This window comes from Cynoglossus semilaevis, chromosome 12 (genome assembly GCF_000523025.1).
Source record: "Cynoglossus semilaevis isolate Cse_v1.0 chromosome 12, Cse_v1.0, whole genome shotgun sequence".
NCBI lineage: Eukaryota > Metazoa > Chordata > Actinopteri > Pleuronectiformes > Cynoglossidae > Cynoglossus > Cynoglossus semilaevis.
In genome coordinates, this window is record NC_024318.1 from 10,232,780 (window position 1) to 10,250,940 (window position 18,161).

The following is an 18,161-nucleotide window of genomic DNA, read 5'->3' on the forward strand; positions in this document are numbered from 1 at the left end:
ATTATTGTTAGGCATGTGCAGCATGTTTAGTACCTCCTGATGTCAAAGCCTGGTGAATGAAGTCAGCTGAAGGGTAAAAGAAAGGTGAAAGGTCAAAAGTTGGAAGGTCATTGGCTGGGACTCCATAGTATTTTACTGTAGTTCCATAGAAATCATCACTTCCTCTACAGCAGAGTTTGCCATGTGAGGCGTTCAGGACGTGAGTGATGCCCAACTGCCAGAGTCCAAACCTGTCATGAGACATAAACCTGACACAAACACAAAGTTTCGTACTTATATTAGGTATAATGTATAAAGTAATGTGTCTCAAAGGATTTGTTTTAGTGCAGTGTGTGTGGTCGTGTGTGTCCTCACATGTCTCCCAGATGCAGATTGGGCCACACCTCGTCTACATGTCGACAGGAACGAGGAGCTGAGTATAAAACCTCCTCTAGTTCCAGGAGAGAAAGGAGCTTTTCTGAATCCTTCTGCTGTGAACCTCCTGTCCCAGATGAGCAATTTGTCTCCTCCTCCTCCTTTGACTCCTGAGTATAACCCATCATTAAGACAGCACCTGCTGTGCTCACCCTATCAGTCATTTTTTAAATTCTTAAGGCAGTAAACCGTGAGTGTGTGATTAAGAAAATAAAAGGACACTGCTGTCCGTCGCCTCTGCCTCGATTTTGTTTTCTCATCTCTTGACAGTCACTAACAGGTGCTGCGATTGTACGATACAAATATAGCCTCTGGCACAGGTGCAGGGCAAAATGAACTTAAGTGAAATATATGAATTGGCTCTTAAAATTCTCAGGATCAGGATTTACATGCTGCAATGAGCTTTAAATGTTTCAAAAATATCAAAAAGGCTAAAGAAAAGGGAATTCAAAAATAAACAAAAATGAATATGTCAAGGTTGGCCCAAATGTGCCCAAAGGTAAACCAAAAATACAAAAGGGGAAAATAAGGAAAAAGTTTTAAAATATAATCTTAATTAATATATAGATAATTTAGCTACCAAAATAGCTTTGACAAAAACTACTGCAACAAGCCAAAATATACAGTTAAAACCAATAATTGCTCAAGCTTGATAAGAGATTAGTGTAAATAATAATAAAAAACAGTGAGTTTATTACGTGTCCAGCAGAGGTCAGTGTGTTCAGTGAGGCCTCTCATTGTGAGTCCTGCCCCTCTTCTTTCTCTACTTTTGTTGGCGGAGTTTCTTCCTGTTTGCCGTTGCCTGGTAGTCAGAAGCATGTTGTCAGACGAAAACTACTCTTGCGAGTTGAGTCACAATAGTCTACGTGTCTACGCTCCCTGACACCACATTCGCTCTACATGGATTTGGTAAGAGAGGAAACACTTTTCATCGTATTTTTTCCTGAAATTGTGTCTCTTTTCAACACTTTGTTTGGTAAACAGTAACGGTTAAGAACTGGTTATTTTAGAGACAGCTCCTGTTGAAATGTAACAGTGAGGTGTTACAATGTGTCTCTGTGGTGGACACACTGTGAAACCATTGTCGTCTGTCTCTATTTGACACATATACAAATACACAGTGGCGCTTTCTCTCTCTCACACACACGCACACACACACACACACACTTGTGTGTCTCAGCTCCCAGTACGACGACTCTAAAATCTACAAACTAGTCTGAAAATCACTTTTCTGTCTGGGGAAACAGATTGAGGTGAGTGTTTTCTGTCGTGCAGACCTGTAAATAACCGATTCAGATCCATCTTAGTTCATGAGCTTGTTTGGGCCTGTGTGAACCCCTCAGTGGGAAACACATCTGCTGTGTTGACGGTAAAGTCCAGGTCATTATCTCACCAGAACACAATAAATACACAAGAGCAGAAGATACAACTACTTTACTACAACTCGATAGACATGATTAGATATGAAGCAATACATTATGGGAGAGATTTTTTGACCAAATATCAGGTGTTTTTATGTTCTGTAACCTACAGTACTACTGTAGAAAACTACTAGACTACTATACAGTGCTACAATATTATTGTGGCATCATTCATATACCCATACGATTAGTATGACACTATTTTAATGTACACTATGCTTAGTAATACTATACCTAACTATACAGTACTATACTATACTACACTAAAAACACAAAACAATTATATATCATCATACCATAGCCAACTTAAATCTACTACACTATACTATGTTGTACTGTATCTAGTGATGATTCATGTATTACAGAAAACGGGAAACTGTGAGTCTGAATAGAATTTCTGCTAACCATGTGGGATGACACACTGGCATTGAGCATTAAACTGCAGTGAAGTCACTTGTCCGTTGAACCTGAACAACCTTTGGATCCACGGGGGGAGGGGGGGACGTTATCAGAAGGTTGAGGGGTTAAAATGATAAAAACAGAGAACAAATAATAATAATAATAAGAGGGTTGATACAGCAGTGTGAGAGGTTAGTGGAGATTATGATGAGGATGAGAATAATAATAATAATTATTATTGTTGTGGTAGATGTGAGTTATTAGTGGCCTTCACTCAGTGCTGGTCATATAAAAGGAGAAATACCCAGACAGCAGATTACAGCAGATTAGTGGTAATAATATCATGTAATTAGGTTATGTTCATTATTTCCTATTTCAGTTTCCCTTCATATGACCGATGACCTTTGAACCCTGTGTTGGTGATGACTTGATCACACCAGTGTTTTTGTTTGTGATCAGAACCATGCAAATGTATGCAAAGACGGTAGATTACAGTTGATTTACATTCAAAACAAACAGACTAATGTAATCCTAACAAATGTCATTTTATCATCAACTTGTTGTTGTGTAAATTTGAATGTAAGGAGTAGAATTTATACAAGCTGAAGACTTGGGCAGGAAATTCACTTGAAAGTGACCGGGTGGGCGGTGGTAGTCGCAGGAAGGGGGGGTTGATTCTGTGAAGTTTATTATTGGTGTAAACATGTATTGTAAAACAAAATTTTATCAGATGTTGTTTCTTGTTTGACTTTTTTTTTTTTAGCAAAAGTTCAGTTTTATTTTAGCCTGCTGGCTAATGCTCACATCGTGTTCATTTTTCTTTTTTTGTTATATTTGTAGTCATTTTCACTACTCTAACATAAAGCATATCTGTGAACTTAATCCCAGTAAGTACAGAATTTTTGAATTTTAATGTTAGCTATCACTTGTGTGAGTCATTAACCTATACTTGACATTTTTTTGGTATGTTAACAGTGTAGGCAGGAAAAAACGAATACTCACCAATTTCTGACCCTGCAGTATGACCAAAAATATTCATGTGTCAGGCAGTATTGGAGTCACATGCTGTGGCATGTAATCTGCAGTTCAACAGGATATTGCATTAGTCTGTGTTGTTTTCGTAATATTGGACATCCTAACTTTAACATGCAATTCAGGTTATTTTCCTTCTCTTAAGGCCCATCATACCATAACACTGCCTGTGTCTGTATCTGCAGAGAGATGGCGCCGTCTGAAAACTGTGTGAGTGGCTGGAGCTGTAAGCAGGTGGCCCATTGGTTGCAAGAAGAAGGATTTGGAGAGTACGTGGAGTTGTTGTGTACCCAGCACCGTCTGGATGGTCCCAGTCTCCTGGCCTTGACCGAGGCTGACCTGCGGGGGTCACCTCTGGGATTGACCGTGCTGGGAGACATCAAGAGACTGACCTTAGCCCTTCGACGGCTTCAGAGACAAAACCAGAGCCAAGTGGAGGAGCTGGGTCTCCAGCTGTCAAACGGCCACCACACTGGACCATCCGTGGGCGACGCAGGAGTGGAGTGGAGCTGTGACGAAGGGGACGGGAGGTGTAATGACAGCGATCACTTATGTAATGGCACAGAGCTGAGACTCAGGAAAGGAGATAGGTCTGGTTCAGGAGTTACATTGCGTCACACTCACTCCAGCTGGAGGTGTCGGCAGCACCTGGCTGGTCGACTGGACCCCGAGGTGTGGAAGACAATCATCAGCGCTGTATATGTGTTTCTGGTGTTTGGCTTCACTTCTTTCGTCATGGTTGTTGTACATGAGCGTGTACCAGACATGAGGACGTACCCACCACTGCCAGATATATTTCTGGACAGGTAAAACTACTACATTCATCTTTTTATGGAAATGTCCAAAATCTGGCTCCCAGGTCAGTTTTGGCACTTGTGCTTGTAATAAAAGTCTGGCTCCCAGGCCAGTTTTGGCACTTGTGCTTGTAATAAAGGTTTTCCTAAATAAAAGCTATATTAGCAAATATTTAGTTGCAGTGCAGTGTTTGGACGGGTCCAAACCGGTACATTTGTCTTCTAGCAAACTGCTGTCACCTTTGACCTCTTACTAATGATTTTTGTATTTTTTGACAGTGTTCCCAGAATCCCCTGGGCTTTTGCGATGGCTGAAGCTTGTGGCCTCATTCTGTGTTACATGTTTCTGTTGGTCCTACTTCTTCACAAACACAGGTATATGATACGCTCCGTCAACATTTTACTCAAAGGCAGCTTCAGAATTATGCACACTTGATCACAGTAAGGCTTAACAACATGAAGAACATTTACATTGCATTTGGTAGACAGATGATGAGATGCAGATTTGATTAGAGGATTTTTAATTGACTGCTACAGTTGAGCTTTGGTTCATTATCATGTAGTAATTACTTGATTAAAAGCTGTAACATTTCCCATGATGCCACTGTAATCTACTGTGCACACTTTATGCATACTATTTTAATGCTCTATTTATAATATACACAGGACTAAAAGTTGTCAAGAATTTAGCTTTGAAAATACACTACTTGCACAACAGTTAAAACTACAGCTCCATGGAAAAGCCATTGTCCTGCAAAACCATTAAAATAAGTAAGAACAAATTAAAACACCATTTTATCCTTTTCCCTGTAGGTCCATTCTTTTAAGGAGGTTGTGTTCTTTAATGGGAACTGTGTTTTTACTGCGCTGCTGCACCATGTTTGTCACCTCCCTCTCTGTTCCAGGGCAGCATCTCAAATGTGCCAGTAAGGTGAGAAACATTTGTTTTGGATATGTTCAGATTTGCTTATTTTCGCTTTGCTTATAACGGGAAGCTTGTGTTCCCACAGACATTTGATGACACCTGGGGAAAGATTTACAGGGCGTTAACAATCTGGAGTGGATTTGGAATGACTCTGGCAGGTGTCCAAACGTGTGGAGACTACATGTTCAGTGGACACACGGTCGTCATCACATTGCTCAACTTTTTTGTGACTGAATGTGAGTCCTAGAGTTCTTTTTTTTTTTTTTTTGACAAACCTTAACTAAAAACTATTGTTTCACATAAAATTAATCCTGTGATTTGGTCCAAATTTTCCACACAAACAGGTAATTTTAAAATAATTCAGTATCTACTAAATAATAGTAATGTGTATTCTAAATATTATAACGTCAGCCAGGCTTGAGGATACAGAAGAGAAAGAGGGAGGAATAATTGGTAGAAAAGGAGGGAGTTGTGAATCATGAGAAGATTTCAGAGGATTGTCCTCTAGCAAAACAGACAGTTTTTTTTTATTTTATTTAAATGTGTTTCCTCCAGGCTCTACACACACAGGACAGGTTAGAGTCAAACAATACTACGCCTCACTAATTAATAAAGTTCAAGGTGTTCTTTTGCAAATCTAGGTTTTGCTATAATTACTTCTCATCAAAGCCAGGCTAAATAAACAGCTGATGTAATTCCAGACACTCCTCGGACCTGGAACCTGATTCACACCATCAGCTGGGTCTTAAACCTGTTTGGTATTTTCTTCATCCTGGCCGCTCATGAGCACTACTCCATTGATGTCTTCATCGCCTTCTACATCACCACCCGCCTCTTCCTCTACTACCACACTTTAGCCAACACACGTGCCTTCCAGCACAGTCGCAGGGCACGCATTTGGTTCCCGATGTTCTCCTTCTTTGAGTGCAATGTGAATGGACCTGTACCCAACCAATATCACTGGCCCTTTAGCAAACCTGCCTTCATGAAGACTCTGATTGGATAAGGTGTGCTTTCATTCCAAACCAGCAGCTGCAAAGCTTCTCCAGACAATAAGGTGAAGCTTATACCATAGATTTTTTATTTAATTTGTATAAATCATTGGTGTCTTTTAAGTAATCTAATGTTTAGAGGAATAGATTTTCATTTTGTGTTCTTTTTCTGAATGAGATGTACATATCTGATATCTGTCCGGCCAATTTAGCTGGACAGAAACAATTCTTACAAATAGCACTTTTAAAACTAAACTGTGGATGCATTAGTGCATGTCAATACAAGGAGTCACTAGTTATTGCACCAACCCCCTACGTCCCACCGTTCTTTTAAAAGTGAATGCATGTTGGTGTTTTTATTCGCATTGCTAGGCTAACCTAACTAGCTGCACATTATATGCCACACATTGAAACTAATCTTCTTTTATTTTATAGTCATATTTAAATTGCAAACACTGCCAATGTATAAAATGGTTCCTTAAGACTGAACCATTAAGTTTTTCATGTATTATTTCTAAAATGTTTACAGTTCACTGACGGTGTTCATTGTTATTGTGATGCAGAATTTACAAGGCGACATACAGCTACAACATACAGCTTTTAACAGTTCTCTGGGTGTTGGATTTAACATGTTTTGTTGCAAAAAAAAATTACTTAGGGATTTGGATGGATGTGTGCCTGAGACTTGTTTATTTTTTCATATTATTAGATTAAATAACTCTATTTAAAAGCTATTTGAAAGATTAAAAAAAATCCACAGAAGCCTTTTACGTTATACGTAATAAAACTTTATATAGAGTTACACCCTATATATATGTATATACTATATATATATATGTATATATATATATCAATGTACTATATAATACGTATAATAAGTATAATAAATTAGTAGCTAGGAGAATTGAATGTGCATTATGGGACCTGTAGCTTGTGATAAATGTATATAATAGTACACTTGATTGGAGTTGGAATGAGGGAAATTATTATTGTTAATAACTGGCCATGCATATGTCATACACAAACTAAATTTGACCACTGCATTTAACCCATCCAGTAAACATGAGACATACACCATAGACGTAACTATACCAGGATGTTCTGGTTGACCACATAAATGTGTTTTCTAGTATCGGTTTGTCACCACTCAACATTGACAAAATTAATGTTGATCCATAATTTTGTAAGTGAGTTTTATTTATTTTGCATTGTATTTTTTGAAAGTCCTAACTTGATAACACACCAACTGTTTTGTTAATTGTTCTTCACCATGATCTAGCCACTACATACAGGTCAATGATCTACACACACACACACACACACACACACACCTATGTATGCAGAGTGGACAGTATTCTTTCATCACTCGTCTTGTGTCAGTTGTTTAAAACAACTCCTGACGAAGTCCCGAGGAAAACAAATATGTTTAAGCATTGCAAGGTGAAACTGAACTTGCAAAACAAAGTTGACTTTGGCACCTCTGGCAAAAAGGTGTGTTTTCACAGGATGTGCAACAGGAACACATCCCGTTTAGTTTTGTTCTCTGAAAATCAAAAAAGTCACAGAATCATAACTTCCACTGAGCCCAATTTACACTTAAACTAAATTTAAATATCGAAACATCTGCACTACCATACTGTAGATGACGTGAAAAAAGCCACGGGTACAGAATGTACTTTGTTCAATCTCAATCTTCCGATGGTTAAAAATGTGTTTAAAATCTAATAATATTGTTTACAATCTAATTGATGATCCAAAAAACGTTTCTCAGTAATTGTTTAATTTTTTCTTATTATGGCAAGTGCTTTATTTTGCTCAACAATAAATGTTTACAGATAACTCTGACTGTTTCTTTAATTATTTATTAATCAGTGCATTTACCAGTGCATTCATTTTATGGACCAGGGCGGTGTAAAAACAAAACCTAAATGTGCTATAATTTCAAAAAATAACAAATGAAGTTTAAGGCCACATGGTCCTCACTCCCCCAAACTGTTTTCTGCCAGTCACATGTAGAATCTGTTGTTTTTTCTGCTAAGCCTTGTTTGTCATAGATAAGTTTAAAAAAACTTGAGAACCTTGTGTTATGATGTAGATGTTTTCATTAACTGGGCTGTGCCTCTAATATGGCTGAGGAAAAACTTCAACAGCACACCTGCTGGTCATCCCTGAAAACAAATACCGGAGTCACATCACCAGTTTTTTCAAAGGACCTGAAATGGTTTTCCTCTTTATAAAAAGCCCCTGTCACAGAGATGACAAGCATATGAGCTTCATCGTCCACTGATTCATCACACACTCGAGGATGGTGCGTATTCACACAAGATGCCTGGAATTGTATGATATCATTATCATATTCATGGAAGATCTCAGAGAGATGACAGATGCTTTTTAGAATTACAACTGCAAGTACCATCCGATGACAACCTTAGATATTATGGTTGATTTTGAAGATATGAAATACGAAACAGCTTTCAAAAATACTATCTGCAGACTTCATCGCTAGAGAATCTGTGTTCTGATGTGACTGACAGTTGATGTGTTTTTCAGTCCAGTGCCTACAGCAGACATTTTCAGAGATTTTTATCTTCTTTCTTGAGATTGCTTTCAATGCGTATCTAGTTTATCTCTGGTGGATTCTTGTTTGGGGTGCTTTTTCTACATATTACAGTCCTGCCTCAGATTTGAATCACAATATGAAACCAAAGGCTCAAGGACTGAGTTCTTTTCAAATGTTAATTTTGTTTTGAGCAAAGAAAAAAACATGGGAAATCAAAACCTGGAGCAAAGCTTTAATAATGGTTTCTATTGGAGTTTATTTGGGTTAATTGAAAATCACATCAAAAGAATCAATCGACCAGGAAATAAAATTGTTGTTGATGCCAGAGACACCTATTCAGAACATAACATTTGTCTAGAACTTTCTGACTAACCTTGTTTGACTGTCTTCTTCATTTGATGTATTGACTCTTCCAGGCCACCCTTCATTTGCTGGTATGTCTCCTAGGATGTTTGTGCTCTGTCAATCAGAGTGTGTTTTTAAAGAACTGAAGAAGCAGGATGAGAACGCAGCTGCCGAAGGTGACGTGGCCTGATTTTTTTCTTTTTTTTATCAACATAAAAACTTTAAATCAGCCACAGTCAGTCAAGTACAATTATCTAGATGTTTACTTGACACCTGTCACCTCTCTTCAAAGACATCAACTGTACAATTGTGCACAGCAGTAACTTTATCAGAGTGTGATCAGCAGCAGCTCCGCTCAGCTGTGGTTTTATCTTCCTCATGTGCTGGCTGTGTGGATGACAAGGGGAAACGCCACCGCTTCGATGAATTTTAAGCGGACGACTGCGTGGAGTGTGTGTGCGACACGCACGGCATGACCTGCTGTGACCTGTAAGACTTATTCATTTTTAATGGTGAATATTTTTGAACAGATCTGTATTCTTCAGGTTTAAGGACCTACTGACATACATCCTCGCCTCTCCTGCATTTTTGTTTTTGGTGAATAAGCCTGATACAACAGTACGTGTTGAGGAGGATATAGGAGAGTGAGATTACGTTTAAGTTTTTACTCACAGAAAAATAAATGAAACCAAGGACAGATTTTTTAGAAAAACATACCATATTTTCCACTATTCTCTAAAAGAAATTTGTACTTTTAATAATATTATTCTATTATCCTCCCATTGCCATTACGGTTGTGTCATTGGTGTTATGTCTACTTCCCTTTCTGTTTTCTTTTTAGGAGCTTCTCTGTGTTATTTCTTAATATCTTTTTAGATTTATTTTTTTTTACATTTTGTTTCTTTCTTGCCGTTATGTCCTTTTCACTTGTCTACCAATTTGATCCGCTGTATTGATATGTGCCCTCTTTGCCCTTTCATCCTTCTTCATTCTTTTCATATCTTTCTTATCCCTTTTCACATTTTCTGCAGTTGTCATTAATTTCCTAAATCAACTCACTGTCCTTATTTCTTTGTGTAAATGTAAAAACAAGATTGGCCCAAGTCCCTGCAGTAAAGGAGCAGATATGTTGTTAAGGTATTTGGTTAAAGGTCAATACTGGTACTTAAAGAAGGAACATGCTTGGACACTTTAACATGAGAACAAGCTGGTCTGATTTCCCTGGTTCTGTGTGCCACTCCATTTGCTCTTTGTCTCTTAGTAAAAATCTTGCTCCATGATGAAAAGCAAAATTAAACAGTCCTCTAAATAGCACATCACAATAGTGGGTAATTAGATGGAAGTGGAGTCTGGGAAATGGTCTACATGATCTTTTTCTTGTGTCTGAGCCATTAGCTGGCTAAGTGCCCTGTAACAGAAGTGTGAATGGTTATTGAATGGTGAAAATGGAGGAATAATGGCCATCATGACAAGCTGGTATTTCATAGTTATTTAACGAATGTAAACCCTGTAAAGCCTTCAGGCTTGTTTTTACTCTCAGGTGCTTGCATACTGAAATTTAACTTCAAATGTCAAGCACAAATCCTCTTATTACGTCGAATCCTCCTGGGAGTTCACCACTGAGCATGATTCGTTTATTTTTATCTTCTGTCTGGCGTCGAGTCTTTGACCTCCTCAACTTTTACTTCTGTAGCTTTATGTAATGAGCAGCCCTGTTATAAAATCTTTCAGTCGTAGCACTGCCAGGTCATTCTTCCAACAGTGCTGTTATGTTCACTGATTCTTTACTTTTAGGGCTTTAACGTTTTTTTCAAGGACATGTAAACAACAAGTTTGAAAACTAAACTGAAGTGCCTTACTCCGTTGTGAACAAACATTGTTTAAATACAGTTTCATCGTGTAAGGATGACTAAGTCTGAATTTTCTGCGTATGTTGAAACCATGTTGAAAATGTATTTTCTCCTGGGAAGAAAATGTGAGAGAGAAATCTGCACAGAGTGAGATAAACGTCAATGATGTCATTGTCAAACTTTACTCTTTGTTACAACAACCACAGCCTTGGACTTGGTAGAACTCTATTTGAAAGAAGTTGCTTTGAAAGAACAAGATTTGTGAAAAGTAACTTTTGCTTAATTATTAATAATTGTACAGTGTAGCAGGAGGGGATAAATGGCTGCATATTTAAGTGAAAGTCACTAGATGACAGCATTGCAGCTCATTAATCTCATTAATCACATACTCATACAGTGTTTTGTACAGAAAAATAAAAAAATATCACCTGGCCTATATCGATATCGGTTGATATCAGATTCGGAAATTAAATGTTTGGACAACATCGGCATATCGGATATTGGCAAAAAGTTAATATCGGACATCCTTACAAACTGATCATCTTCTTGTAAAGCAATAACACAAAACCTGTAACCCAGCAAACACATCCTGTTACCGTCCCTCTTTTCTATGTTGTCTATGTTGTATAAAAATACATGTTTTATAGATATTTCCCTCTAATTCAACATTAGACCCACGCACAGGGCCATTTCTACACACCCTGGGGGCCACAGGCCACATTGAAATGCTTTAGAAACCGCAATGGACCCTCCATTGCGGTTTCTAAAGCATTTCAATTCAATCATTTTGTCATTGTTATATGGACCAATGTCAGCCGTCTCTCAGCGCCTCTGCCATCTCAGTGCCATTGGCAATTTCCTGAGCCCTTTCCATGCTCCTGCCCACGTTGGTAATTTTCTTCTCCAATGAAACATCCCATCCTAATAAGAGTTAATGACGAAGGTACGTTTGAATCACAGTAGGAAAATCCCTCTGCATCTCCACTAACGACAAGACGTTAGTAAGTATTTCTCCTGATTTAGAATGAGCATGCAACATCTGTTTGTCTGTAAATAATTCCTTTGTATTGTTTTTTTGTTTTTTTGTTTTTTTTCAGAATCCCTTCGGAAACTGAGGTGGAGATCCGTGAGGGCTGTGAGATGGTGGTAGATAAGAAAAACTGCTCTTTCAAGATCGTGATGAAGTCAGACAAGGCACAAGCCTGTGATCCCAACTGAACTCACTGTAAAGTGACCTTTACTCAGGCTCATGCTCTTGTTTTATCTCAGTCACTCCACAATAAGGCAGCGAGGACTGCACCTTCTCATTAAAATCAATAGAAATAAAGCCAAAAATCTACTCCAGTTTTCTCTGTTTGTGTGCTTATCGCTCTCTCTCTCTCTCTCTCTCTCTTTTCCTCTCTCTCCCTCCTTCCCTCTCTCCCTCTCCTCTCTCGCACACATTCTCCTTTTCTCTCTGTTGACACCATGCCTTCAGTGTCATTTTCAGGATGTAGTTAAATAAATCCACCACTATGTGACAGCAGAGCCTGTTGCTCAGTAAAAAAACAACCCCGGTTCACAAAGGGCTATAACAACCCAATTATAGTCATGCTCCTCCATCCACTGTCTCTGTCACAGTCGCTCAGTTGGTTATAATGTGAAGCTCCCGCTCCAACTCTCATCTCTTCTTTACTCTCATCTCTGTGTGGATTCGCACCTGTTCAGACCTCTCATTGTTCTCTCAGTCAGCCAGGCACCGCACAGACGCTCCACGGTGGCTGCTCACCAAGTAAGTGCTTTATTTTTTTACTGTTTTTACTCACACTAATGAGCATTCTTTAGGAACTTAATGACATGTAAAAACCCAGGGTGCCTTATTTCTCCACTGTCTACTTGTTTCTCAGTTGTAATATTACGCTTTGCTCCCTTCATCTTCGTCTGCCATTCTTGCTGTGATGAGATGTCACATGCACCCACACTTAAGGTAAACTGTGCAGAACAGACATGGAGATTAGGAGGGATGCCAAATGCCTGTTTTCATCTTGAAATGGAGGAATGTTGGGAAATAAAAAATATATTGGCAGTTTTGGAAATCATAGCAGAAACGTCTGGGGTGATATTAATACTCAGAGCTCCTGACTCCTCCAGCTGAACACCATGAGGTTCCAGCCATTATGTGGGATGATGAAAACACCTCAGTGTCTGCTGCTGCTCCTGCACATCCCAGAGAGAAATGGATGAATGAGTGAATTAGTTCATTACTCTCCTGATTGCATTTTGACACATGGAACGTTGACTTCATTTCGTGACATTTTACATTTTTATTCAAAGGTTAGATTTTGTCCTTCTGTTACACAGTTTGATAGATTAACAAAGAGAAAGAAAATCAGTTCCACAATAAAAGTGAGATGGGCAGAATCCAATAACATTAGTTAATAAAAACAACCTCAGCAAAAGTCACCAACCTTGACACATGAGTCCTAGTGTCAACATTTATCCATTTAAACACTGACCTTCAAATACTTTCGAATAGGTTTTGCGACCCTGACATTATATTTAGCCTTAAAAACCAGGAACACGGCAAAAAAAAAAGTATTATTTTAATTTCTGTGTGAGAGTTTGTGTTCATTGTGTCATTTCTTAGAGACAGTTTCCAGGCCTTTACTGATGTCCACACATCTATTAATTAAAAAAAGGATATCCTGAAAAAAAAAATCTAGGTTTAAACAAAAATGACTAGAAGTGATTTATATTTTGCTCCAAGGGAACAGCCCCCTCTGCCTGTACTTTCTCTTTCTTACAAGTGGGTGTAAATATCTACCAGAGAAAAGGAAAGTGACACGACTGCAACTCAATGGGTGCAGAGTTGCCATTAAATCCCAAAGAAGGAGGGGCGAAGGGTTAGGAGGAGGAACAGCAGTAGCTCTAGATTTCTGGCAGCTCTAAAACATGGGCTCCAAAGTATTATTGTCACCTATATTGAATTTTATACATACATAATTTTTAAATATTATTTTACAATACATTTGGAGTGGACACATTGTGGTCTTATGATGCAGCATTTAGGAAAACAGAAAGTAGATTTTTTTTCCTTTCACATATGGAGGACACATCTCTGTGAGGGGACAGCAGGAGATGATGGACAGGAAGAGGTCACTCAGTCCTGTGCATTACTTTTCTTGAGGGGATAAAAATAACACCGACTGTCTTCACTGAATGGCTTTTAGTGTCACATCTACCACACTCATTATGACAGTTTTGCATTTGCTAATTAACGGCTTAGATGCCTTGGTCTGCTCCCGCTGCTTGTAATTCCTACCTGTTACGTCTAGTAACAAGTGACATATGCAGTAAAAGCGTGGTTCTTCTCCTAGTTAAGGATGATGTTGTACCACGCTGCCTGCAGCGCACTTAGCACACTGCCACAGTAGGTTAGTAATGATGCAGTGTGAAGGGACTGATAGCTGAGTGTGTGTACCGTCATGTGGAAATGACAGGCACTTTCTTCACAGCACATGGCTGTGCTTTAAGGAGAAGACAGGTCTATATGTATTAGGAGGATTCTGACAATGACACGTCCCTGCACTCCATTTATTATGTCCTACAAGAAAGATAGTGTGTGATCGATGCAATCTTATTGTCATTAATCTGTTTTAGGCATGTGTGGGAACCTGAGCAGAGGATTTATTGTAGAAGGGAGGAGTGACAGTTTGAAGAGTGAAAGACTGAGAGTTGGTGTAAGATGAAGCAGCAACTGAATCTGTGCTGCTGCTGCTGCTGCTGCGGGGATGCTTTACATAAAATTCCACTTCTGCTGCACAGATCAACCTTGTGCTCATTTTGACTGATTCTATTTGCATACATTTTGGAAGATTTGGTGTTAGTGGCGCCTGAACTTGAAGCATCCTTGATTAGTTTAATTGGAAATGGGTCATAAACCAACAGTTCAAGATCCTCAGAAAATGAAATGTTTGTAGCATGAACATAAATGAACATGAAATGAATCCTATTTGTTGATACTGTATATTTTGGTTTGAGCAAAAAGAGGTTTAGAATGAGACGTTTTTTAGGCATGCCGTATGTCAAACAACTATGTGTTATGTTATTCTTCTTATTTCTTAAAAAAGAAATTAATTCAAAGCATGAAATCTACATGACCGGCGTCAGCATGTAGAATGTAAAAACCAGCAGGAAAAGGTAGTCCTTTAAACCTGCACCTTCATACCAAGTTTGTCATATTTATTTAAATTCGTTCCTTTACAGGAGGCTTTTCTTTGATGTCTCACAGTTTGTGTGCAGCGTCTTCCTGCCTCAGTGGGAGGCAAATGTTATATAAATATTAGGGTTGCAATGACAGTTCTTGGAAACACAGATAGCATCACATATCTTCAAGTTGTTCAAACCTTTTTGTTTCTGTGGAGAAAAACATGACAGAGAGACTTCCTGTACATCTGACCTTCTCCCAGTTGCCTTCCAATATGTCGTTGTATTGTTCCTGGAGTTACCCTCCATGATCATGACGCGACCTGCAATATCTGAGAAAGTGTGTCTTTGTGAATATTTTTTACGTATTTTGTACTCTAAAAGCATCTTAGCTAAAGCTCAATTTGCCAATACTCATTTTTGGGCAATTCTCTAATGAACTGAAAAGATTACATGTATAATGTTAACTTTTAATCACACAGAATAATGGATAAAGACCTGGATAAAGGATAAAAAAACCTTCAGTTTAGCGTAATGGAGCCTGAGTCATTTTCTCTACCTTTCAGTAAATATAAACCAGTTAGTTTTAATAAAGCTTATAATTTCGTCTGACTTGTTTTTTTAAGTTAAATGTGTCACTTTATTCTCTCTAATCATTTGTGTTCTTCTCTTCTTTTGACCCCAGTTGTATGGTTTCAAAGGAATATGATGGGACGTTTTCTACGAATGCCCTGGTGAGATGACTTCAAGTGAAAACACAAGTCAGTCTTTTCCATCAACCACATTTCTACCTGTGTACTTCAACGGCTCAACCTCCCCACAGACCCCGCTGTGGGATGAGGGCCAAAGCAGCCACGAGTCTGTGCTGTGGTCATCAAATAAGTCCCAGTTCTTCTCAAACCTCTTTGTTCTTGGCCATGAAGAGCAGTGTCACATGTCCCCTGCCCTCACAGGGGTTCTGGTGGTGTGGTATTGCATCACAATGGTGCTCGGGCTGGTTGGTAACGTCGGGCTCATATGCATCATTGCTCATCGCAAAGAAAAAGTCAACGTCACCAGTATTTTCATCTGCAATCTGTCTTTCTCTGACATCCTGGTCTGTGTCTTCTGTTTGCCGTTCACTGTGGTTTACACGCTGATGGATCACTGGGTGTTTGGGTCGCTGCTGTGTCGCCTGGTCCCGTTCATCCAGTGTTTGTCCGTTACTGTGTCGGTGCTTTCTCTGGTCTTCATTGCTCTGGAAAGACATCAGCTCATCATCAATCCCTCTGGTTGGAAACCAAGCGTTCCCCAGGCCTACACTGCAGTCATTCTCATTTGGATTCTGGCCTGTTTCACCTCCACGCCTTTCTTAGCTTTTCAGCTTCTTACAAATGAGCCGTACACAAATGTAATCCCACCAAATTCCCCTCTTCTTCACAGAGCCTCTCCTCAAGCCAATATCAATTTGTCTTGGCCTCAATCTGTCCCCCACATATACAAAAACTCATCTGTTCCAACCAATTCATACCGTGCCCTTATGTCTTACGTACCCACAATTACACATATGGAGGCCTGTCTGGAGCATTGGCCATCCCAGCAGCACAGGCTGGCTTACACCACATGGCTCCTGCTGTTCCAATACTGTGGCCCCCTGTTGCTCGTTCTTCTCTGCTACATAAGGGTTTTCGTACGTCTACGGCACCGAAAAGAAATGCTGGACCGTACCAGGGCCTTAGAGAGCCAACGCATGAACCACAGCCGCAGAATCAACATCATGCTGGTTGCCCTTATTACAGCATTCGCACTCTGCTGGCTGCCACTTACAATCTTCAATGTGGTCTCGGACTGGAACCAGGAAGCTCTGCCTGTCTGCCACCACAACCTGCTCTTCTCCCTCTGCCACCTGCTGGCGATGTCCTCCACCTGTATCAACCCCATCATCTACGGCTTCCTCAACTACAACTTTCGTCAGGAGGTCAGAGATGTGTACCTTCACTGCTGCTGTCACCCTCTGGAGGAAGAATGTGAGCAATTTCCCATGTCCATCGTGCACATGGAAATGTCACGAACGTCTGAGCCTGTCACATCTAGAAGTGAATTGGTCTGATCTTTAAAGCTGCAGGTGCACTTGATAATGTAGCAAAATCAGGCTGGGATTAACCGTATGAATTCTTCTGGTCTGAGACGTCGTGAGGGGTAAAGACCCATTATTTGTTGTGAATGCATATATGGCTGAACTGACTTTTTTTCCTGCATTATTTGCATTGAACAAAAGTTCAACAATATATATTGTGGCTTTGACTCCATCATTTCTGCATGACTCCACTATGTTCTATTTAAATATTTTACTCACTGTTTAAATTGAAAGAGAAAGAGAAAAAATTGGATATATCAGTGTCACTACTTCAAGTTGAAGTCCTTCTACATTTCCAGGGATTACGATGTCTGATAACAATACTTTTAATGACAACTTTTTTATTTATTTTATTTGTACTTTTGTGTTTCTTAAATCTTTCTTTGGTTGAGTGTTATAAGGGACCAAATTAAAACCACAGGAACATTTATCAGACCTTAACTCCCCTAAACTGAGCAGCAGTGGTTGTTGTCAGTAGTTTAAAATATATACGTAAAGATGTATAGCTGTACAATGAACAGTGTTTTTTCATTGTAATTTTCTGTTTTTTACGTAAGGTTTGTCTATATGTTATAGAATTGCATGTTAAAGAAAAGTTCATTTTGTGGTTAACAATAAACTTTGAACAAAATGTATGTATGTGCTGTATGTCGTACGTATGTGAAGGTTAGACTCTGATTGTACTTTTTACAATTTGCTATATTTGTATATTCATTGAATACTTGTGTAGTAATATTTATGTGAAACCAATGTAGAGAAAAAGCAGATTTATATCTCGTCTTGATGTAACAGGTTATGACCTTGAAATGAAAATGAGAATGGGAGAGTAACGAATCATTTCATTGACTTTATGTAATATGTAATAAAGTAGTTGAAATAAAATAGTGTGTCTGCAATTGTACATGACACCCAACCAGGCCTTCAAGGCCAACTATAAAAACATACAATTAAATTAACAGACATATATGTATGCATTTTACAGTAACTACAACATTAAATGCCAAAAATATATACATTTTTATAGTTACATTAATTGCGTAAATATACACTAAAATAAAGACACCAAAGAAAGTAATGTCTGTATTAAAAAATAAATATATATTTAAATAAATTATGATCAGAACATGT

The 18,161-nt window shown here is 38.8% G+C and overlaps 3 protein-coding genes across 4 annotated transcripts in view; 2 read left to right on the plus strand and 1 right to left on the minus strand.

Annotated features, from left to right (window-relative positions):
• LOC103387441 (dual specificity protein phosphatase 13-like) overlaps positions 1-985 on the minus strand; it is a 1,781-nt gene extending 796 nt beyond the window's left edge. Inside the window, exons 1-2 of the mRNA XM_008322096.2 lie at positions 355-985; positions 34-248 (exon numbers count right to left, since the gene is read on the minus strand). Of these exons, the coding sequence (XP_008320318.2) occupies positions 34-248; positions 355-578 (439 nt within the window). The 5' untranslated portion in view covers positions 579-985. The remainder of the gene's footprint in view (positions 1-33; positions 249-354) is intronic.
• Positions 986-1,178: 193 nt separating this feature from the next.
• Positions 1,179-7,618, plus strand: LOC103387408 (sphingomyelin synthase-related protein 1-like). 2 transcript variants are annotated; one of them, XR_003051399.1, is made up of 7 exons: positions 1,179-1,323; positions 3,452-4,072; positions 4,340-4,435; positions 4,874-4,991; positions 5,071-5,221; positions 5,687-6,042; positions 6,541-7,618. XR_003051399.1 is itself a non-coding variant. In XM_008322033.3 (6 exons), exons 2-6 carry the CDS (start codon positions 3,456-3,458, stop codon positions 5,989-5,991), a joined length of 1,287 nt encoding a protein of 428 aa, XP_008320255.1. In that variant the 5' UTR covers positions 1,179-1,323; positions 3,452-3,455; the 3' UTR covers positions 5,992-7,618. The 2 variants fall into 2 exon arrangements, 1 of the variants encoding a protein (XP_008320255.1); XM_008322033.3 differs by having other exon boundaries at positions 5,687-7,618.
• Positions 7,619-15,626: 8,008 nt separating this feature from the next.
• Positions 15,627-18,108, plus strand: npy4r (neuropeptide Y receptor Y4; the record flags this gene model as incomplete). The annotated part of the gene is made up of 1 exon (XM_025061209.1): positions 15,627-18,108. A coding segment is annotated over one exon (1,380 nt), but the record flags the coding sequence as incomplete, so codon positions are not given.
• Positions 18,109-18,161: the final 53 nt, after the last annotated feature.